At 36.3% G+C, this 20,606-nt stretch overlaps 1 protein-coding gene across 1 annotated transcript in view; it reads right to left on the reverse strand.

The window, feature by feature from the left end:
* Positions 1-398: 398 nt before the first annotated feature.
* LOC133527453 (WD repeat-containing protein CG11141) overlaps positions 399-20,606 on the reverse strand; it is a 38,959-nt gene continuing 18,751 nt past the window's right edge. Inside the window, exons 8-11 of the mRNA XM_061864469.1 lie at positions 10,349-10,482; positions 10,036-10,220; positions 9,095-9,241; positions 399-8,518 (exon numbers count right to left, since the gene is read on the reverse strand). Coding sequence (XP_061720453.1) covers positions 8,173-8,518; positions 9,095-9,241; positions 10,036-10,220; positions 10,349-10,482 — 812 coding nt within the window. The 3' untranslated portion in view covers positions 399-8,172. The remainder of the gene's footprint in view (positions 8,519-9,094; positions 9,242-10,035; positions 10,221-10,348; positions 10,483-20,606) is intronic.

Genomic DNA, 20,606 nt, shown 5'->3' on the forward strand with positions numbered 1-20,606 from the left:
CTTAGGAGGATACATAACAGCAAGACAAACACCTTCAAACACGCCTAAACAAACGTAATAAAAATATATTTTTTATCCTTTCCTTTGAATTATAGTCTTCAAACCAGACAGCAGCATTCAGAAATATGTGGACCATCGACGTATGATTTAAGTAATTTGCTTTGACTTGTTACGAGGAAATTAAAACATTTTGTATGAGGACTATTAACACATTGAGTGTCAGAAACGAACCCTCAAGGCAAGTTCTCTGTTCGTTTTCCTCTACAAATCGGGAAAACGCTGGGATCGGCTGGCATGGGATGGCAGTGAATATGTGACCATCCATGGACCTTATGTACTTGCAAAAAGGTTTACGAATTGTCACGGACGTTGGTACAAAAAAGTAAGAAAACAATACATTTTTATAAATACTTTATTTGCAACACAAAAATGCAGCACACAGCTCACTAAAACATCATTGTGTATAATATATCGGTGATTACTATTTTGTTCCATTTCATTCCACTATACAAAACTAACACGTTCACTGTCCGTGCCCCGTATATGGGTCACGGCAAGCCTCTTACAAAGCCGTCAGGTTAACAGTAAAAATTGGGACAGTGAACATGTTAAATTAAACATTATAATATTGGCTCTTGATGTATTCGAATTACAGCTACCTAAGAACAATCAATTATATGAATCGCTTCGATATCCGACTGTTAGTAACGAAAGTAAAGAAAAAAGTGAGTTATGATTTGAGCAGTTCATATGACTTGGACATGTGCCGACATATCTGTAAATATATGGGTTTGTATTAGCTATATATATATATATATATATATGTATAATCGATCTGTCAATTTATTAATACAAAAAAATAGTACTTAAGAAGTTAAGACGAAAGTGGAGGACGCGCGTGAAATCGCCTTTTCATACAAACGTATTCCTCATTTTCCTCTCTGGATAATAAACATTACTGAAAATATTTTGACACAATTTGTTGTATATCGATCCCGGCCATTTTTTTTTTTTGAATTATTAATTATTAAGAGTTAAATTCATTGCATTCAATTTTTTTATGATAACTCCGCTCCTATTTTTTACAATAATCAAAAAATCAAACGTAGGGCATAGCTATTGTTAACATGCATCAAATTATGTAAAAAATACTTCCGATAATGTCAATATCCAGAGACGAAAATGGGGACTTCGTTTGTATGGAGAAGCGGCCGTCCCCTTTCCTCTTAAGCCTTTGACCGCCAAAGACATCAACTGACGCGCACGATAGGCGTGGCGTTCAAACATTGACATATATTGACATATTGACGGGCCTTGCGGGCACTAAGAATGGCGCTAGTTCAGTGGTGACACTCTCTAATCCGAGCCAATCGTGTAGTCTAACGCAACTAGTAGCGGCCAATCGCGCGCGTGATGCGAACTCGTCAACCAATCGCGTTGCGGCCTTAGACTGCACGATTGGCTCGAATTCGTGTGCGTGACACCGCTGTACTGGCCCCAGTCTTATTGTCCGTAAGGCCCGTCCTTAGTATATGTCAATGCGTTCAAAGGGTTAACCAACAGGATCTATGCCATTTACGCCGACGCGTGCCTTGACTCGTATTGTCATATTATTAAAGGTTACATTTGACAAATCTGCGCGTTATCGTGGATGACACGAACTATACGCTGGTACAGACAAACATTAAATTGAACATTGTTTTGTCTATCCAGTATCAATACAATAGTTTTGTTCGATTACATTTTTGCTTACAATATTCATGGCACTATTTCAACCAAGTGATACGTGAGTATTGGATGTGAGTGGAGTGTATGGTAGGGGAACTAAAAGCGACAAAGCACTCCTTGGCTAAAACGGGATCTTTCGTGGACTCTAATAACAGACTATTTAGAAACAATTAGATTAAAAAAAAACATTATTATTGCAATTATTACAACCGGGTTGGTTATTTTATGTATATTATTATTCGAGTACAATATCAATATTTATGTGTTGTATTATTTGTACTGTTTCTGTATTGAGGTGTGCAATGAAGAGTATTTGTATTGTATACAAAAATGTATGTGTTAGGTATGCTTATTTTTATATAATTATTAAGTACAAATAAACAAAAATCGGCGTAAAACATAATAGGTACGTATGGATGCTTAGAACTATGTACACAAACTTTAAATAAACAACAAAATTATAAGTTGTAAAATATTTTTAGAAAATAATTCCATTCCAATTTGCTTCTAATTAAAAAACGAATACTTTTTGTTTTGCATTGTGCGTCGAGATCTAAATAAATACTAGATTAACAATTTATCGTTAAACTTTGACATAAATTGTAAAAATAAATGTACAAATGTCTTGAATCAAAAAAAAATTATAAGGTAAGTGCCCCAGTACTCGACATACTGATACCCAATAGATAACACTCTGCTGTCATTTCTATTGTTAACGACTTAAGTTTGAAAATGACATGTACTGTCAGCCCGATTCGAATGTTAAGATACGTCAAAAAACTGACGTTTCTTCAAAAAAAAACATCAATTTTGACATGGACATATCGTATCTTTAGCAAAACTTTGACGTATCTTAAAGTTCGAATCGGACTGTTAGACACACTTGTACGTATAACTTTTAAGAGCTATCACTTACTAGTCCATTGAATGAGTCCCTCCAAGGGGGGTCTAGAGTGCGTGAGTTAGTAACGTAAGATGTTTCTTCGGAAACATGTCAAGAGTCCCTAGGTAATAAACATACTAAAACCCCGGGACACTAGGAGGAGCCCCGGAGTGGGGGGAGGGGGGGAAAGGGTCCATTTTTTCATTTTTCGCTTAAATCTCAAAAACGGTACATGTTAGAGAAAAACTTTCAAGGAAAAGTTGAAAGGCCATAAAATTATCTACAAGTTGTACCTAAATCATTTTTTTCTATTCCCAGCCGTTTTCGAGCTACATCCCATGAAAGGTGAAAAATTCGAAAACTTTATTTTACCAACTTAGGGTTATCGTAACTACCCTAATAAAATTCAATTCCTCCTAAACGCCTCCATGTTGGAATCTGGTTTTTTTATCAATGATAGACCTAATTATGAGCAATCTATCGGTACCGGTCACAAATTGCACTTTTGAGCTTTTTGGAAGAAAAAAAAATAAAAAGGTCAAGTTGCGTAACTACCCTGATATAATATTTTGACAATCGATTCCTCCTAAAGGCTTCCATGGAGGAATGTGTTTTTTTTACCAATGATAGACCTAATTAAGAGCAATCTATCAGTATCGGTCACAAGTTGCACTTTTGAGCTTTTTGGAAGAAAAAAAATAAAAAGTTCAAGTATCGTAACTACCCTAATAAAATTCAATTCCCCGTAAACGCCTCCGTGGTGGAATCTGGTATTTTTATCAATGATAGATCTAATTATGAGCAATCTATCTGTACCGGTCACAAGTTGCACTTTTGAGTTTTTTGGAAGAAAAAAATAAAAAGATCAAGTTCAGTAACTCAAACTACCCTAATATAATATTTTGACAATCGATTCCTCCTAAAGGCTTCCATGGAGGAATGTGTTTATTTTACCAATTATAGACCTAATTAAGAGCAATCTATCAGTACCGGTCACAAGTTGCACATTTGAGTTTTTTGGAAGAAAGAAATATTTTTTGATCGATTGATGTGATAAACATGGGTATGTAGTATGGGGAAATTGTTTGAGCCAAAATAATTTTTTACTGCGTGTAACTCAGAAACGGCTGGGAATAGAAAAAAATGATTTAGGTACAACTTGTAGATAATTTTATGGCCTTTCAACTTTTCCTTGAAAGTTTTTCTCTAACATGTACCGTTTTTGAGATTTAAGCGAAAAATGAAAAAATGGACCCTTTCCCCCCCCTCCCCCCACTCCGGGGCTCCTCCTAGTGTCCCGGGGTTTTAGTATGTTTATTACCTAGGGACTCTTGACATGTTTCCGAAGAAACATCTTACGTTACTAACTCACGCACTCTAGAACTTTTTATTCAATGGACTATACGTTCCAAGATGAACACGTGGAATCAAATAAAAACTCTAAAAATAATGGCGTAATAATTACAGTTCATTTAAATAATTATTTAAAGAGAGCACTCTAGAAAATATCAAAGTACTGCAGAGTGGAGACTACCGTAGGGCTTTAATTCGTGGGGTTACATTGATCAACAATTATTAAACTGGTAAGAAGGATTTTGAACGTGAGCTTAAGAATTGAATGATGTGGTTTAAGTATCTTATTCCTTAATGTTATCCACGAGTCAAAGTATAAACCTAGTTTACGGTACTTTTATTTCAGAAAATAAATGCACACGTTTAACGGGGACTGAAAAAATAAATATCCTAACTTAAATATGGAGTGATTTCGAAATGCTTCTGCTTTGAAATGTGAAAAAGAAACTTGCACATATAGTAATGGGTCCAGATGTCATAGGTATATATTGTCAATGAATACTATTCATGATAGGATATAATAAATAATGATATGGTTTTTTGGAAATACTTCATGCGGCTTAACAATACATAAGACATACTTAATTTAACTAAGGTCAACTATATTAATATCGGCTCGCCTCCAATGATTGGCCCCTTCGAACTTTTTGAAAGGCAACGTGACTTTCCTGCAAAAATAGGGGCTAATGACTAACTATTTTACAGGGCCAACCATCGGGTAGTTTACGCTATATCGAAAATGTTCGTCAGCGATAAATACCTTCTTAAATAAATGCAATCACAAACTTTTATTTATATTTTAGTTGCTTACTTTACCTAATTTATATAAGATTTATATATTCTCTGAAATGATTTTTATGTCTAAGACCCTGTTAAATAAAAGCTATTGTTTCTTTTGTGCGAGCGGCTGGCTCCTTATAAAAGCAACAATGCCGTTTAAAAATCAACTGTATCGTGATAGTATTCAAGTTCAGATCTATGTAACAGCTCATAAGATAACATGTTTTGGTAATGTAGGACGATCGACCACCTCAATGTAGGCGAGCGCTCAATTACATAGATTTGAACCTTAATTCTATCACCATATAGTTGCTTTTTAAAGGAAATTATTGCTTTGCCTCGTGGCCAACAGGGAAGCTGACCACTCGCATAAAAGGATTAACAGATTAGGGTCTGAGGCGTAAAAACCATTTGAGAAAATTCATACTATACGTAAGCCGGTTGTTCAAAAATAATGGCAATGCGTACGTAATATTACGGTTTATATCATTTTGTTCTCAGTTAATTATTTACTGTACAAATAGGTAGAAGGCCTAGTGTGAGTCAAATCGTATATAAGTTTATTCTCCTGTGATTAAAGTTTCCAAAATGTGCTGCAGAACTTATAGTCATTTACATATTCATCATATTATTTATTATTCTCTTTATTTAATTTTGATCTTAGGCTAGGTCATTTATAATATGAATATAACAGTAAAATATAAAAGCACTTGCAAAACAATACAAAATACATATAAACACATTATAAAAAACCTAACCTAGGGTGCCGCCAGCAGCGGGGCGGGGCCCAAGCTGCCGGTGGTCAGGGCCGCAGAGAGAGGAACCGCCGGACTATCCGCGCCGTGTCCAAGATCACCGCCTTCTGCATCCTTCCTTATTTATTATATTATTAATATTATTTATTTAGTAATATTTTATATGTACTTATTACATTTTTGTTTTGTTTTACTTGTAACTTTTTTTTTGTAAAAATTAAAATACTACGATGGGTATAAAGCCAATATATATCTAATTTTAAAATAAGATTCCATAATTAATATTTACAGTACATATGGCGCTACTTTACCGCACTGGTGCGATAATTAGCACACACAGAAGTGTAAAGGTCCATATGTACTGTAAAACGTTGTACGATACATGTGCGAATTTTCTATTTTTCGCACTTGTATCGTAATGTACTATTACATTCCTATGCACCCGTGATGACTTACGTACTTCATTGATTATGCTACATTAACTTATTGTACCGTATAACGGGGTGACTTTGGAATGCTGGGGCGACTTCGAAATTTCAGTTTTAGGCCATAATATTTAATAATGCGATATTAACTTGTAGTAGCTAGGTAAATATGAATTCATTATGAATGTACTATGATAGTAACTAATCCAACTAAGGAGTAAATAAAAAAATAGGTAATGCTAATTTTATGGCCTTTAAATAACTATCAAAGTAACCCTATTTTTTCCAAAAGTCACCCCATTTTATAATCATAAAATATTATTTACAGTACATATGGTGCTACTTTATAGCACTAGTGCGAAAATTAGCATATTACGTTACTGTGTCGAACGTTTAAAGGGCCATATGTACTGTAAAACGTTGTACGATACATGTGCGAATAGGTAATTCGCAACTCGTCTCGATTTAAAACACTCCCTTCGGTCGTGTTTTAATTCATCGCCACTCGTTTCGAATTTCCTATTTTTCGCACTTGTATCGTAATGTACTATTATATTATGCTTGAATAACACGTGCACTTTATTGCTACCTATGTGATGTGTGTCGGAAAGGGTAAATGTCTACGTATACTAAAGCTACTTAAAATTACTTTTTAGAGATTCCGTCACAAGAAAACTCTAGATAGAATAAGTAAACTTTATCTATCTAACTGGACTGGGTAAAGTGCGTAGGTATATCCTCGTAAGGTTCAATGGGCTTTAAAATGTACACCCTGTTTCAAATCAAATTAGAACCTTTCAGAAACCAAATACAGTAACATTTCTTTTGTTGAATTTTCATCTCAAACAAACGAAATTCATCCCAATTTACTATACGATAAGGTTCAAATTAAAAATAGAAATTTGTTACATGGTGGGCCTTACGAAGATAAGAGACAACTGCATATATGTATGTTTAATGTAGGCTGATCTTATGTGTTCTTTTTTATTATTACAATAAAGCATAATTGCTAACTGGGTACATGATGTCGTATATTTTACATAACATTAAAGTGTATATATGTGTAAAATTACCTACGTATGTACTTGTGGTCTTATTTGCCTAATAAATTGCTACCTCCTATTAATACACCATACGTGATATTCACACGAGTCATTTCATAAGAAAATAGTGTGTTCAGCCAAACACCCGCAGTAGCTGGAATATTCATCAATTTATACTAAGGTGCACATTTAGTTTAGCTTGTCAAACCACTGTTAAATTACCGCACTAGTTGCCAAGCTATTTAAAGCTTCATTATATTGTTCAGCCGTATTCTAAGACACATAATAAATCATGTTACGAAATATCTGGCCTTTGACTGCAATATTTTTTTTACTGTTTACTGCCTGCTTTTAGGTAGTAAAATGTCGACAAAATAATGGACACGTGCCGTAGGGGGTGGCTTTGAAATGCAGGAGCGACTGAAATTTCAGTCCTTAAACCATAAATTAATTTAGGGATTTTTTCAGTAGGCGAACATCAATTTACAGTAATCTAACTAGTTACACGAACAGTTTTAGTATATAAGGAATGATGGTAATAAACTATCAAAGTAACCCCTTTTCCTAAAGCCACCCCATTTTACTGGTAGGTACCAACCAAAAAGGCTAGTCAACATCATCGTTCACGCATGCACATACGTTGTCAATGTCTTTAAAAAACTGTGTGTGTGTGTGTGTGTGTGTGTGTGTGTGTGTGTGTCATCTCCGATGCACGACTCGAGTTTACTCCTTATGAACGATTATAAAATAAATTACACAATTTAAGATCAAAACTCCGCAAATTGACAGTTCCTATTTGACATTGAATAAATAAATAGTTTCCATGCAGTCGTTACCAGGGGATGCGCCAGATAAGTTGCGCACGAAACATAACGTAACGTTTGATTTTACTCCCCATATATTTATATTAAAAAATTCATGACGAAAATCGATTCTTAAAGGCCAGTCCAGACGGGATGATCAAATCGACCGATTTCATCAGAAAATAAATTGGCGTCAATCTCCAATATTAGATTTATGGTGATATTTGGGCGCTCTAATTAAAAAAAATACTACGCCTACCCAAACGTCCTCAAATTGGTATTCTTGCGTCCACACCTCCTGATTTAATCAGACAATTAATCAGATTGGCCAAATTGTTGCCTGGACTGGCCTTAAGGAGTAAACTCCAAAAATGTGAGGGTATCCTAAGTTGTAACCAACTATCAAACGATCTCCCACTCGCTATCCGAATGTTCCTCCGGAGACATCAAATTCTTCGCATCCTTTATACCATTCGCCTGCATTTCCAATCTCAACTCTATATTCTCTAAATTCCAATTATTGGGTAACTTTACAATCTTGGGCACTAAGTCTACTTCCTTGTTATCTATTTTATGTTTCGGGGTGACAATTTCTGGTTCTTTGATTTGTGGTACATATTTTTCTTTGGGACAGTCTTCTATTTTGGTGGTGATGCTAAGGGAGTCCAGGTTGAGCATTTTGGCTAGGATTTTCTCTTTTTCTTCTATTTGCTTCTCTAGGAGGTCGTCGTTCTGCTGGTCGTTGTTTCTGGAAATTATTTTTGGAGATGAGGGAGTGAACACAATAAAAATGTTATTGGCTACTTGACTGTTTTTTGTAAATAATGTCAAACGATCTTGATTTTCCTGAGGATCAAATGTCTATATAGGACTCATGGCATTTAAGCAACACAAAGATCAGAAATGAGAGTTAAAGTCTGATGCTCGCAGTCGACGATTGAAACGCCTCTAACAAAATGATAAGGTGACGTGACGTCACATCATATAAGTCTGTCCTAAATCTATGGAAGATCAAGGAAATTGCCATTTTGACCCTGAAATATTGCGTTTATGTGTATAGTTGTCATACAATTAATTTTTCAATAAAATGTAAGGAATCGAATGGTACCATTTTCTTTTCTATTTTTGAAAGATAAAAAAAAGTTTTTTTTTTTGAGATATCGGAGCCTTGTATTTTTTATAATCTCAATATAATTTTTTAAATTCCACTGTTTATAATGGATGGCTCATTTTCTATCCATTTAACTAAATTTTGTTTTAATATTCAACATGTGTCAAGTACCCAATTGCTGATTTTTAGAGTTCGGGAGTCGCATTTACTTACCCGTAGACGCTGACGTGCATGAGGCAGGGCGCGGTGGTGGCGCCGCGCGCCGGCGTGAGCGCGCGCGGGCTGGCGGCGCCCGAGCCGGCCCGGCGCCGGCTGCGGCGGGAGTGGATCAGCTCCGAGTCGCATTTCTTCTCCATTATGCTGTACAATGTTACAATTCGTATATTCATTCGAGTTTAACAGCTTTCAGTCAAAAGAAACCATTGCTGCCACCGCGCAACTGCCTCACTAGCCCTACTCGTACCTATAGATCGGAGTAAAAGATAAAGAAAAAGCAGATCAAAATGTAATAGCACGAATTCGATATTTCTTATATGTGCATTTTTTTACTGACAAAAGGTATCTGTCTGATCTGAAAGACTAACAGTTCTTCGCGCCTACGCTTCGACTAAAAAAGTACATTCTGAGAAAAATACCGTGGTCTGCGCTTGACAACCGGAGAACCGGAGGTTTTTTGATGCAGATTTACCGCACAATATGCGAAGCCATACAACAATAACTAATTTATCTGTAAAAAATTCGAAACACGATTTTTTCTAAGATTTTATAAGTACTTCTTCCACTAGGTATTAGTAAGAAGGATGGCACTGTCAACTACTCTAAAATCTCCTCTCCAGATCCTAGAATTTGACCCACCTGATCTCCTCCACCTCCGACGACACAACCTTGAACTCGTTTATGATGGACTCGAGAACGTCAGGGAGTTGCCTGACTGGCGGCAGTTCCAAGCACTTATTCGAATGGTACGAATAATCTCACCTATTATACAGCTTGAGTTTCTTTTGCAGCTCCTCGGACTTGACCCTCCTGATCTCCACCTCAAACGAGACGTCTTTGAACTCGTTTATGGTGGGCTCGAGGACCGAGACACGTCAGGGAGTTGCCTGACTAGCCGCAGTTCGAAGCACTTTTTTGAATGGTACAAGTACTCTCACCTGTTATATAGCTTGAGTTTCTTCTGCAGCTCCTCGGACTTGACCCTCCTGATCTCTTCCACCTCCGACGACACGTCTTTGAACTCGTTTATGATGGACTCGAGAACGTCGCGAGAAACGTCAGGGAGTTGCCTGACGGGTGGCAGTTCGAAGCACTCTTCTGCGACTGTTGCGTCCTTCGCATCCTGTGAAAATAAAAATCGTAAACAGACTAATACAGAGAGATACCAACCTGTCATCACCTGCCCAATGGAACTCTTTTCCCTACTAGGTCACTAGTGACAATGACAAGACATTCATTAATGTACCTTACCTTAGTCAGCCAGTTAGGCGCCTCCAACACGCTGGTGATAAACGCCGTCTGGTCGAGGGTCACGTCCCGCACTGTGTTCACGACTTGCTGGATCGAATTGGTCAACGATTTCGTCATCAGGTTGATTGAATCGTCTGTTGGAAAAGGCGTTCATTATTCTTCTTTAAATCAATCTCATTAAAAACATATCGAATTTATAAAAAAACATGTTTCCACAGCTAATTACTTACAGGAACACACTTAACTGATCATCGATATCTTAGCAATAAGTTTGACTTCTTGTCAGTTAACGCACTCACTGCACGCTTGTAACCGATAACGCGTTTTTTCCGCTTTGTAACGAAAAGCACCTACGAACAGAGAACCCGTGTAGCGGGCCGCTGACAGTGAATGTATTAACAGTGTGAACGATGGTAGACAGAAAATAAATAAATAAATAATACATATTTGTGGACAATCTTACACAGATCAACTTAGCCCCAAACTTATAAGCAAAGATTGTACTATGGGTACTAGGCGACAATATACCTATAGATAAATACATAACAATAAATTACACATCTGTTGAAATTTGGTGGGGGAATTATTAGGTTCCCGCTAGAAGCACATGCCGAGGTTCGTCATTACGTATCTATCAATGGCTGCCACGCACTGCGTTGAGTAGTATAGTAGTATATATAGCAATTCAATTCAGATACTTTTGACGCGTTCTTTCATGTGCTACTATTGATGCTAACTATACGCACGAGCGCTTATTACAGATCAGATCAGATCTTGATTTTGTCATTTCTGGGCCATTCCTATTGAAAATCGATATACATAGATTAGCGAGGCCTCTCATCATGAATCTGAGTGGTGAAAAATGGCCGCCATCTTAAATATATTAAACGGGTTACTCACGTATTTTAAGTTGAAACTCGGTCGACATGTTACACTCCGTAACGAGAAATATCATCAGGTGCTCGCGTTGGCGGACCGGTGACCCCCCTGACCCACGACAAACAACGGGAGTGACCCGTTTTAATATATTTAACGTGATATGAATGTCTCACTCTCCCGGAAGTTTTGTTATTAAAATGGCCGAAATTGACTTTCTTCATTTTTGGCCCGATTATTAGATACTTTGCACTTTTTTCCCTAGCCTGTTTTGTGTCCCACTGCTCGGCGAAGGCCTCTTCCCTTGATGTCCACAACTCCTGATATAACGCCTCTTCCAGCCAGTTTTTGAGGAAGGTGTCTAGGTCATCCCGCCATCTCCGTTTTCTACTTTACGCTTTTGAAAATTCCTTTGCCTATGATTTACCTTCCTTAACCTGTGAATCTTAGGTCCCGTATGGTGTGTTCCCAACTGTGCCCGGCGGGGACAGATGGGAATACACCATCTTGCTAAATTCCCATTCAAACTGATTTTTGACCCCCGACCCGAAAAAAGGGGTGTTATATGTGTGACGCCAATGTCTCTCTGTCTGTGGAATCGTAGCTCTCAATCGGATGGACCGATTTCGATGCGGTTTTTAACGTAAAAGCTAGTTTACTTGCGGTGGTTCTTAGCTATGTTTGATAAAAATAAATCTTGCTGTTTGAAGAGTACCTATCAGCTTTCCAAAATGATGTAAAGCATTTTGAGCATAATGCGTCCCCTACGCTCATTTTAATTTTTTTTTTCAATTTAATAGTTATCCAGTCAATTAAGAGGGAGGAATAGCTTTTTGAATCTAACGAATTAACGGTAATTTTTCCATGAAATTCCATTTCGGGAGAAAACGTTTTCTACTAACTAAATCTTAACAAATCACTTTGATTATGATGTCGATCGCTTAAGCACTATATATTCAAGGTTTATAGGTTTCGATTTAAAAAAAAAAAAAAATTTTGTTTTGCAAATTAAAAGAAAAGGAATACGTAATTTTTCATTGCGCCAGTAACATACTCAAAATCATGGAGATGGAAAATGTTTAGAAGTGGAAAACCGTTTTCTCCTTTTGTAATGGATGACCACGTGCTATATTTCCCTCTTAACCTTTTGACCACCAAAGACGTCATATGACGCGCGCGGTGACAGCCCAATATCAACCTTCATGCATATATACCGACAAGGTTCACGATTACACGCCGCGTACGATAGGCGTGGCGTTTAAAAGGTTAAAATCGTTATCCATAGGCACAGACCTTACGTCATAATCTACTTGTCTACAAGCAGAATTGTTGATGGTAAAAGAAATAAAATAAATAATAAAGAAATAAATATTACAGGGCATTATTACACAAATTGACTAAATCCCACAGTAAGCTCAATAAGGCTTGTGTTGTGGGTACTAAGACAACCATACATATACGAGTAATATATACATACTTAAATACATATAAAACACCTATGACTCAGGAACAAATATCAGTGCTCATCACACGAATAAATGCCCTTACCAGGATTTGAACCCGGGACCATCGGCTTCAGAGGCAGGGTCACTACCCACTAGGCCAGACCGGCCGTCAAGAAATATAAACTCGTATCCCCTAGTTAACTTTTAACAACCAAGGTTATCGCACAAAGTACGGAGCCTTACAGCCCCATACGGACATCAGGTGTTAAATGCAAAACACGGACTTCTGCTAAAATAGAGACGCTTTCCATATAGAATTTGTGTTGCTATCTCTATTACACGCACATAATTATATTGCTGTCCGGCCCATGATGCCTGTTGTTAATGTCACTGTGCGAACTTGACAGCAATATAATGCGGCTCCGGTTCGAGCGCCATCTTGATAGTCACGCCTCGTGATTAATTCAATTTTTGCTCATTAATATTGTTTAAAATGTAATATCGGTAGCTTATTATACAGTAAACTAATGTGGTAGGGTGCAATGAATGGACAATTAATTAATTAATCTTGAAACGCGTTTTACCACCATTTTGGAGTCAACAGCCGGTGCCACGTGCTACTTGTAAAGTTCAGGTATCGCTTTACCGTACACTGTCTTGTACTAACCGTACAATTTTAGTTGCATTTAAAGCTCCTAAGGGCCGGTACAGGCGGACTGCAACTCGACTGCAACTTGTATGGGAACTGCATGCCGACTCCACTCCAACTGCAACGTCGACGTGCAGTTCCCATACAAGTTGCAGTCGAGTTGCAGTCCGTCTGTACCGGCCGTAAGACCTTGATACTGCCGAAATAGTTTCAATAAAAAAAATGAATATAACTATGCGCATGCAATAAAGATAGCAACAAGCGGGTTAATGAACAAATATCTATATGGAAAGCGTCTCTGCTTTATCAGCGAATCTTAAATAGTAATTCGTTTTGTAAGTATTACTTGTAGTAGCTTGTTTACCCAAATAAAGTGAAAAAAAAAATCTTTGCTATAAGCAAGCAAGCGTAACCATTGCTCTAATATACGAATATCGAAGCGAAAGGAAAGGTAAATAAAAAAAAACATGCTTTTTAAAATAAAATATATTCATATATAAGTACAATGGCCATGCTGAGACACGCACTAATACAACATTAAATGGATGTATTATTCACTAGTTTTGTAACTATTACAAATTGTATTGGTACCCGAACATACATAAAAAAACACGTCTCTCCCGTGGACATATCCAAACCATAGAGAAATAAATAAGCTTAGAGTGCTCCATATATAAATAAAAACCCATTTATGAAAAGTTTTAAACGCCTTTTGCAAAAACTTATTTGTTACACGATTTAAGCTTAATAAGTATTCCGTTTTAAACGAGTTTTGTACTTATTAGTAATACGTTACACCGTACTTTTTAAACGACTTATTATTTGTATCTCCTTGGATTTCACGGGCCTATAAATCCCAGTATTTTGATATAGATCCAACACGCAGAGGTCCCTTGGAGAGCTTTAATGTCATGTAGAACGCCTGCTGGAACCCGTTCACAGGCGCAACAATAGACACCCATGAACCGGTCGCAACAGGCATTGGGACTATTGTAGTAAAAGTGAACAGTATAACGGTCTATGGATTGAAGTTTGGGAGGACAATGAGACTGGGTTCTTGCAACGTCCGGGCACCTGGCAATCCTGGCATAACAATGTTTTGACTAGTATACAAATTATTATTATTAAATAAGGAAAATGATGTATGAAGTGAACACTCTAAGCTGACTTGATTTCTCTATGCCCAAACTTGGGAGCTACAAGCCTAAGTTCTGATTACACGCTATACACGAAGAACTTCGTATTGTGTTAAAAATCGGCACGTCAATGCCACTGTGCGAGCGGGACAGCAATATAATTATGCGAGTGCAATAGAGATGTCAATACGCGGGTCAATGTACGAAAATCTATATGGAAAGCGTCTATTCTTTAGCGTAAATTTAAGACCAACCTTCAATGACTCAAAAACTAGTGAAAAATACACAGTATATAATATTAACTGCTTAAATTACGATGCCAATAAACAGTAATCAAAATATCAATAAAACATATCAATATTATGATCATTTTGAAACAGAATATCGTCATGCAAAATAATGAACTGTCAAATAAAAATACACGTGATTATTCTTACATAGTCAAATGAAAATACAAAATGAAATACAGAAGGTAAGTAATTTTAAGTTTACAGGTACTTTACATAACGAATACTTTTCGGGCAATATAGGAATACAGACATTTGAATGATACAAAAAACTGGATAATACGACTCGTGCTTTGGAACACTTGAAATACATTTAAATATAAAGAACAAAATTAACGAATTAAATATCACAAGATTCACAAATGCCAATATAATATAAAAGTAAGTACATATGGGAAGCGCAAGAATTTACTTAGAAATACCGTAGCGCCAAGTTGTCTATTACTTAACATAAAATATTAGACATTAAATTATGCATCTTATTCGTTATATGAGAAATCGCTAAGTAGTTTAAGAAGTGCAAGAACTATGTGGCTTTCCATCAGAGAAGACCCTTTAGGCATGGAACGCCACATATAATTATGTTAGCTAGCTCGGAGTATGGCCAAGGCATACAGCCTTACGATGGCATATACTCAAGAAATTTTGACGATGATCAAACTTATGGCATCAACTGCATATGATCCTTCGTTATTTTTTACAGCAAATAGGAGCATTCCATGAAATTGTCTACCGTTGTCGCGTACAAACGCGAATTTTCTGAAGATGTGCAGGTACAAGAGTTTCCTTTTCTGTGAGTAATGGTCAAAAATATGCACAGAAGTAATCGCCTGCTTTAAACGCCGCAAAAAAGTCGCAACACAGGAAATAAAATGCGTCCGTACGGGACAGCCCGTGGAATGCTCCAATAACACTTATTTTTAATTAATATTTTTAGCACTTAAGGGAAGTCATTATATCTATAATTCTATATATAAATCTCCTGGGTATATTTAAACTAAAATACATTGGTCCTTATTTGGTATCCGTTAAGGCACTACTCACTCACTCTTAGGGCGGTATTCCATCTATCCAATTTCTACATTAAATATTTGAACAAATTTGTTTCAAGGAGGCCCATTTTTTATTTATATATTTAAACTTTATTGCATAAAAGAAAATTTATCGTACAAAAGGCGCACCTCATGCCAAAAGACATTCTCGACCAGTCAAGCTTAAGGCAAAGCAGACAGATTTCCCATTCTACTTATCCAATATCTTGGTTCAAGTTTTTATACTATTTTGAATCAAATGTTATTCGTAATATTTGAGTCATTGAATTTCTTTGATCAAATGCACATTGGACAGAAGTAATACCACGCTTATACAGATGAGATGATACACAATAATAATAGTCATAAAACTAAGTATAACATTATCGCAGTTAGTAACAACCTGATATAACAACTTTTAATAAATCACTACACTTGTTAGAACACAGTACAAACTTAATTAAAATACTTATTTACGCAAGTAGTGTCTTATGTTCTGTGACATACGGTTTATTTTGCCATTACACGAGTATTGTAACTATTACATATTTTTATTCTATTTCGGTTGGAAGATCAACTTCAGTGGTATTAACCCTTTGAACGCCAAGAACCCCTAAAGGCGTGGTTATTAGTCGTGCCCACAGCGCCAAGGACAACTATAGGTGTCATGACGTACGCTGTCAAAGTAACCTTCACACTTTCAAGTAAGGTTTACATTAGCTCGCTTGCGCCCGGGAGCTTGGCGTGTGAGTGATATTTGTGTTTATGACATAAAGCGATCAAAAGGTTAATATTTAAATTACAACTTGCTTCGAAGCATAATTCTATCCCCGCGACTTTTCACAGTAAAATATATGTAGAAAAACAAACTCAAATTAGAGTCACCAGTTTACGCTGCGTTAAATTCAATATGGTTGAACCCTTTTAGGATACATTTGGAATGTTTAATCGTCTTCAAGAGATTTTAACTCAATTCTCTACGTTTTTTTTTTAACATTAGAATTTTTCTAACCTTAAAAATAGGGGTAATTAACTTTTTCTTGCGAAATGCTAGGGTTCCTATGATATCTAATACTGCGGTACAATAATATGTAAACGAGACTAATTCACTGCATAGTTACTCAAATTTAATTAAGTATGGAGAAAAAAGTTAACACAAATTTTGAGGTTAAAATTTTCTTATCTAAAAAAACGGTGTATCCATAAAAATAACATAAAACATAAACCCAAATATAACTAAGTGAAACGTATGAAACTAACCGTTTCATTAACAGGTAACTTTTGACTAAACTAAATATTCAAGTCCTCTATAAACTGCGCCTTCATAACAGCAGTAAAATAAACTTGTGCCCAAGAAAAAAAAACAATAAAATGGCACACAATTGATCGTGTCATTCACGAAGACGCGTGCCTTGAAACGTATTGTCATGTAATTAATGGTTAGATTTGGCAAATCTGCGTGTCATCGTGGATGACACGAACTGTAACTTTAAGTATTTGTTCCATTTTCATGCAAAAGGGTTATTATTGTCAGAAGTCAATAAAGCATTACTGCCATAAAGATTTAATTTAAAACTGACCTTATCAACAAACGGAACCGTGATACCTTTTGATTAAAAACGTCACATTTACTTAATATCTGTCTAAATTCGTTGTAAGTATAAGGCACATTGTGATTAAGTACAAACATTTCAATATTAATCATATAATTTGTGGCTTTCCATGAAAGAAGAGTCCTTTTGTTCCATGTGCATAAAGACGTTTCCTTCCTTATGCACATGAAACATAAGGACCTTTTCCCGATGGAAAGCCACTTTTATTTACTCCTATTTCAGGCCTAGAGATCCGAACTTTTATTAATGACAGCGCATCTCGCTCGCACCAATACAAGTACGGCCGAGTGACGTCATAATGAGATCGAACTGACATAAAATAAGTTCGAAGCGGCCTCCTCGTATAAACATACTTAGTGTTATTGGTCTATGATTATCAGCTTATTTTTTACATCTATTTATATGATTAGATTTGTTACCACTCATTTTGAAACGGGACGTCAGTTCTTAAAATACATATATTGTTGGAAGGCACGTCGTTACCCTTGGTCCACAACTTTTATAACTCAAAGGACGGATACACGTTTAATGAACAACACCTTGGTTACTTCTAGTTACAGATTGACTGATGATTCTTAACCATTTCACCACCATAGTCGACTACATATGAAAATAACAAAAATATATTCTAATAAAGTTTACTAGTGTTAGAGGTCATCCATTAATTACGTCACACGTTTAGGGGGAGGGAGGGGGCCAAGAATGTGACATGACACGGGGGAGGGGGGAGTCACAAAATTAAAATAAAATGGAATTATATTTTTTTTATCGCTATACAGTTAAATAACAAGTTTTTGGAATGATAATCGTTTTTATTCGTGTATTTTATTTTCCTAATTGGGTTGGGTGTTATACAATGTTTAATATTTTCTTTTATCAAGAATATTTTTTCATTAAAATAATGATACCATTCGAATCACCGATTTCGTTGAAAACAAAATTGCTAAACATGTGACATCGCAGGGGGAGGGGGGTTTGCCAAATGTGACAAAGTGTGACCTAATTAATGGATGACGCCTTATTCCAAATGGTCGTGGCGGTCAAAGGGTTAAAAATTGACTAGAGTCCGACCAAGCTAAGTTGGCAGCGATTTTGATAGCCCGGCCTGTGCAAGTGTTAAGTGAACGTCATAATTTCATAGACGTTTGACGTTTCAAGTTACTCTGGCACTGTCTGGACTATCAAATATGCTGCCAACTTAGCTTGGTCTGACTCTAAAAGGGGCCGTGCGTGTTGCGAGTCTGCCATCTTGTGGCCTAAATAGAAAACTTTAACTTGTTATTTACAAGTGTAAATGTGTGGTGTGCAGCAAGTGCTGCCCCCTACAGTTCATTCATTAAAAAAAGGCAAACAATCTTGACGTGTCTGTTTATTGAAAAACGCTGTTTAAAAATCAGTAACTATTAATTATGAAAGTAATAGAATGTAAATTATCGTGTAATTGTTATATATTTGCCGTAACTTATTTTTCAAAAGTGTTTTTCAATAAAAAGACGCGTTAAAATCGCTTACCTTCTTTGTAATGCTAAAAAAACTAACTATAATAATTGTTTAAAAATTAAGTAACCCTTAAGTATATTAGTTTTACTAATTAAGTGTGGAATAAAAACTTGTGCAAGTCAGAATACTTATTTTAAAGTCTCAATACTAACTAGAAAGCACAGAGTTAAGAGTAATTTTAATACAGTAGACGACATATGCTAATATGCTCATATTAGCTATATCGCCTATATCTTACACTTGACTTTATTCAAGAAAATAAAAAATCTAACTACATAAGAAGTAGGCATGTTACGAATATTTGCATTCGTATATACGAATATTCGCATCATTGAAAACATTTACATTGACATTCGCATCAAATGAAGCGAATGCTTCGCGAATGCGAATGTGCAGGTCGTGTCCTGTCTCGTCGACTCGCGTATGGGCAGTGCGCGCAAATTGTTTTCAAGTAATGCATTTTGACCAGTAGACAGCATGTTTCAACACTTTATAACCATTCTAAGTTTATGTTTTTTGTACTAACAGATTTTTCCCTAATTAGAAATGATAATAACAACTACATATTCCCTTACATTAGTATTCGCATTTATATTCGGACATTCGCATTCATGAATGTGAAGAATCCGACATTCGTAACATCCCTGATAAGAAGCATCTGGCATAAAAATATTAAGGTATGATATTTATAAAAAAAATACGAGGCAGTTCCCATACTAAAGTTTCTCAGCTGTTATTAAATTGTGTTGTTTTCATGCAAAAAGGTAAATATTGCCAGAAATTAATTAAGCTTTACTATCATACATATTCAATTTAAAATCGACCTTATCGACAAATTGCATTGCGGTACCTTATGTCTGAAACCGTCACAATTATTTTCCGTCTATATATTGTCTAATTCTCTAAATTGTATAATAACTGATAAACTTTACTGTGCGAACATCCAAGTTACTAAAGATGAGTCAAGCAATGAGCAAAGGTAAAATGCGTACAGTCCGACCACGCAGTTTTCATGTCAAGTCCTTCGTCAAGTATGGCGTTCCCATACAATATCACTGTGTCCACCACGTCTGCAAACTTAGCGTAGACGGACTATGTGAAGCAAATTTAAAGACAAGTGGACTTTATTCCACCCTCTTATTAAGAGAATATCAAAGATTGTAAAAGAGACGTAAAGTTTAAGAAAAAAGTCCTTCCCAGTTCGACAGCCAAAACATGCTATCGCTATCGCGTTTAATTTCGCCGTTAGGGGCGCTATAGTAGACGCAAACCAAACTGACGACCGAGGTCATATCACTATCTCTCTCTTCCTACCTACGACCACGCGAGTGTGAATGAGAAGTTTTACGACCCCGGTCGTCAATTTGGTTTGCGTCTACTATAGTGTAGACGGAGGTCTATCAAAATGTGAAATGCATAGAATTTTTGGGGGTTGCTCTTTAATCGCATAATTGTGGTATATATTTTTACGCTACGAGGCTCAATTGAACGTCGTTAGGGAAGAGGAGAAAATTCTATTGACAGATTTTTGTGGATTGGATCCCTAATCCACAAAAATCTGTTCAAATCCAGAAATTGAACATTCAGTGCTAAAGAAAAATCATTCATTTAAATAACAAATTTTAGAGGAATACTAAATAACGCCTTCATCTATTATTTTGACTCATGTATTGGAAAGGAACCAAGGGCAGAGGGGGCAGCTGCCGCCCCCCCCCCTCCCA

The sequence above is a fragment of the Cydia pomonella genome, chromosome 18 (genome assembly GCF_033807575.1).
Source record: "Cydia pomonella isolate Wapato2018A chromosome 18, ilCydPomo1, whole genome shotgun sequence".
Taxonomy (NCBI): Eukaryota; Metazoa; Arthropoda; class Insecta; order Lepidoptera; family Tortricidae; genus Cydia; species Cydia pomonella.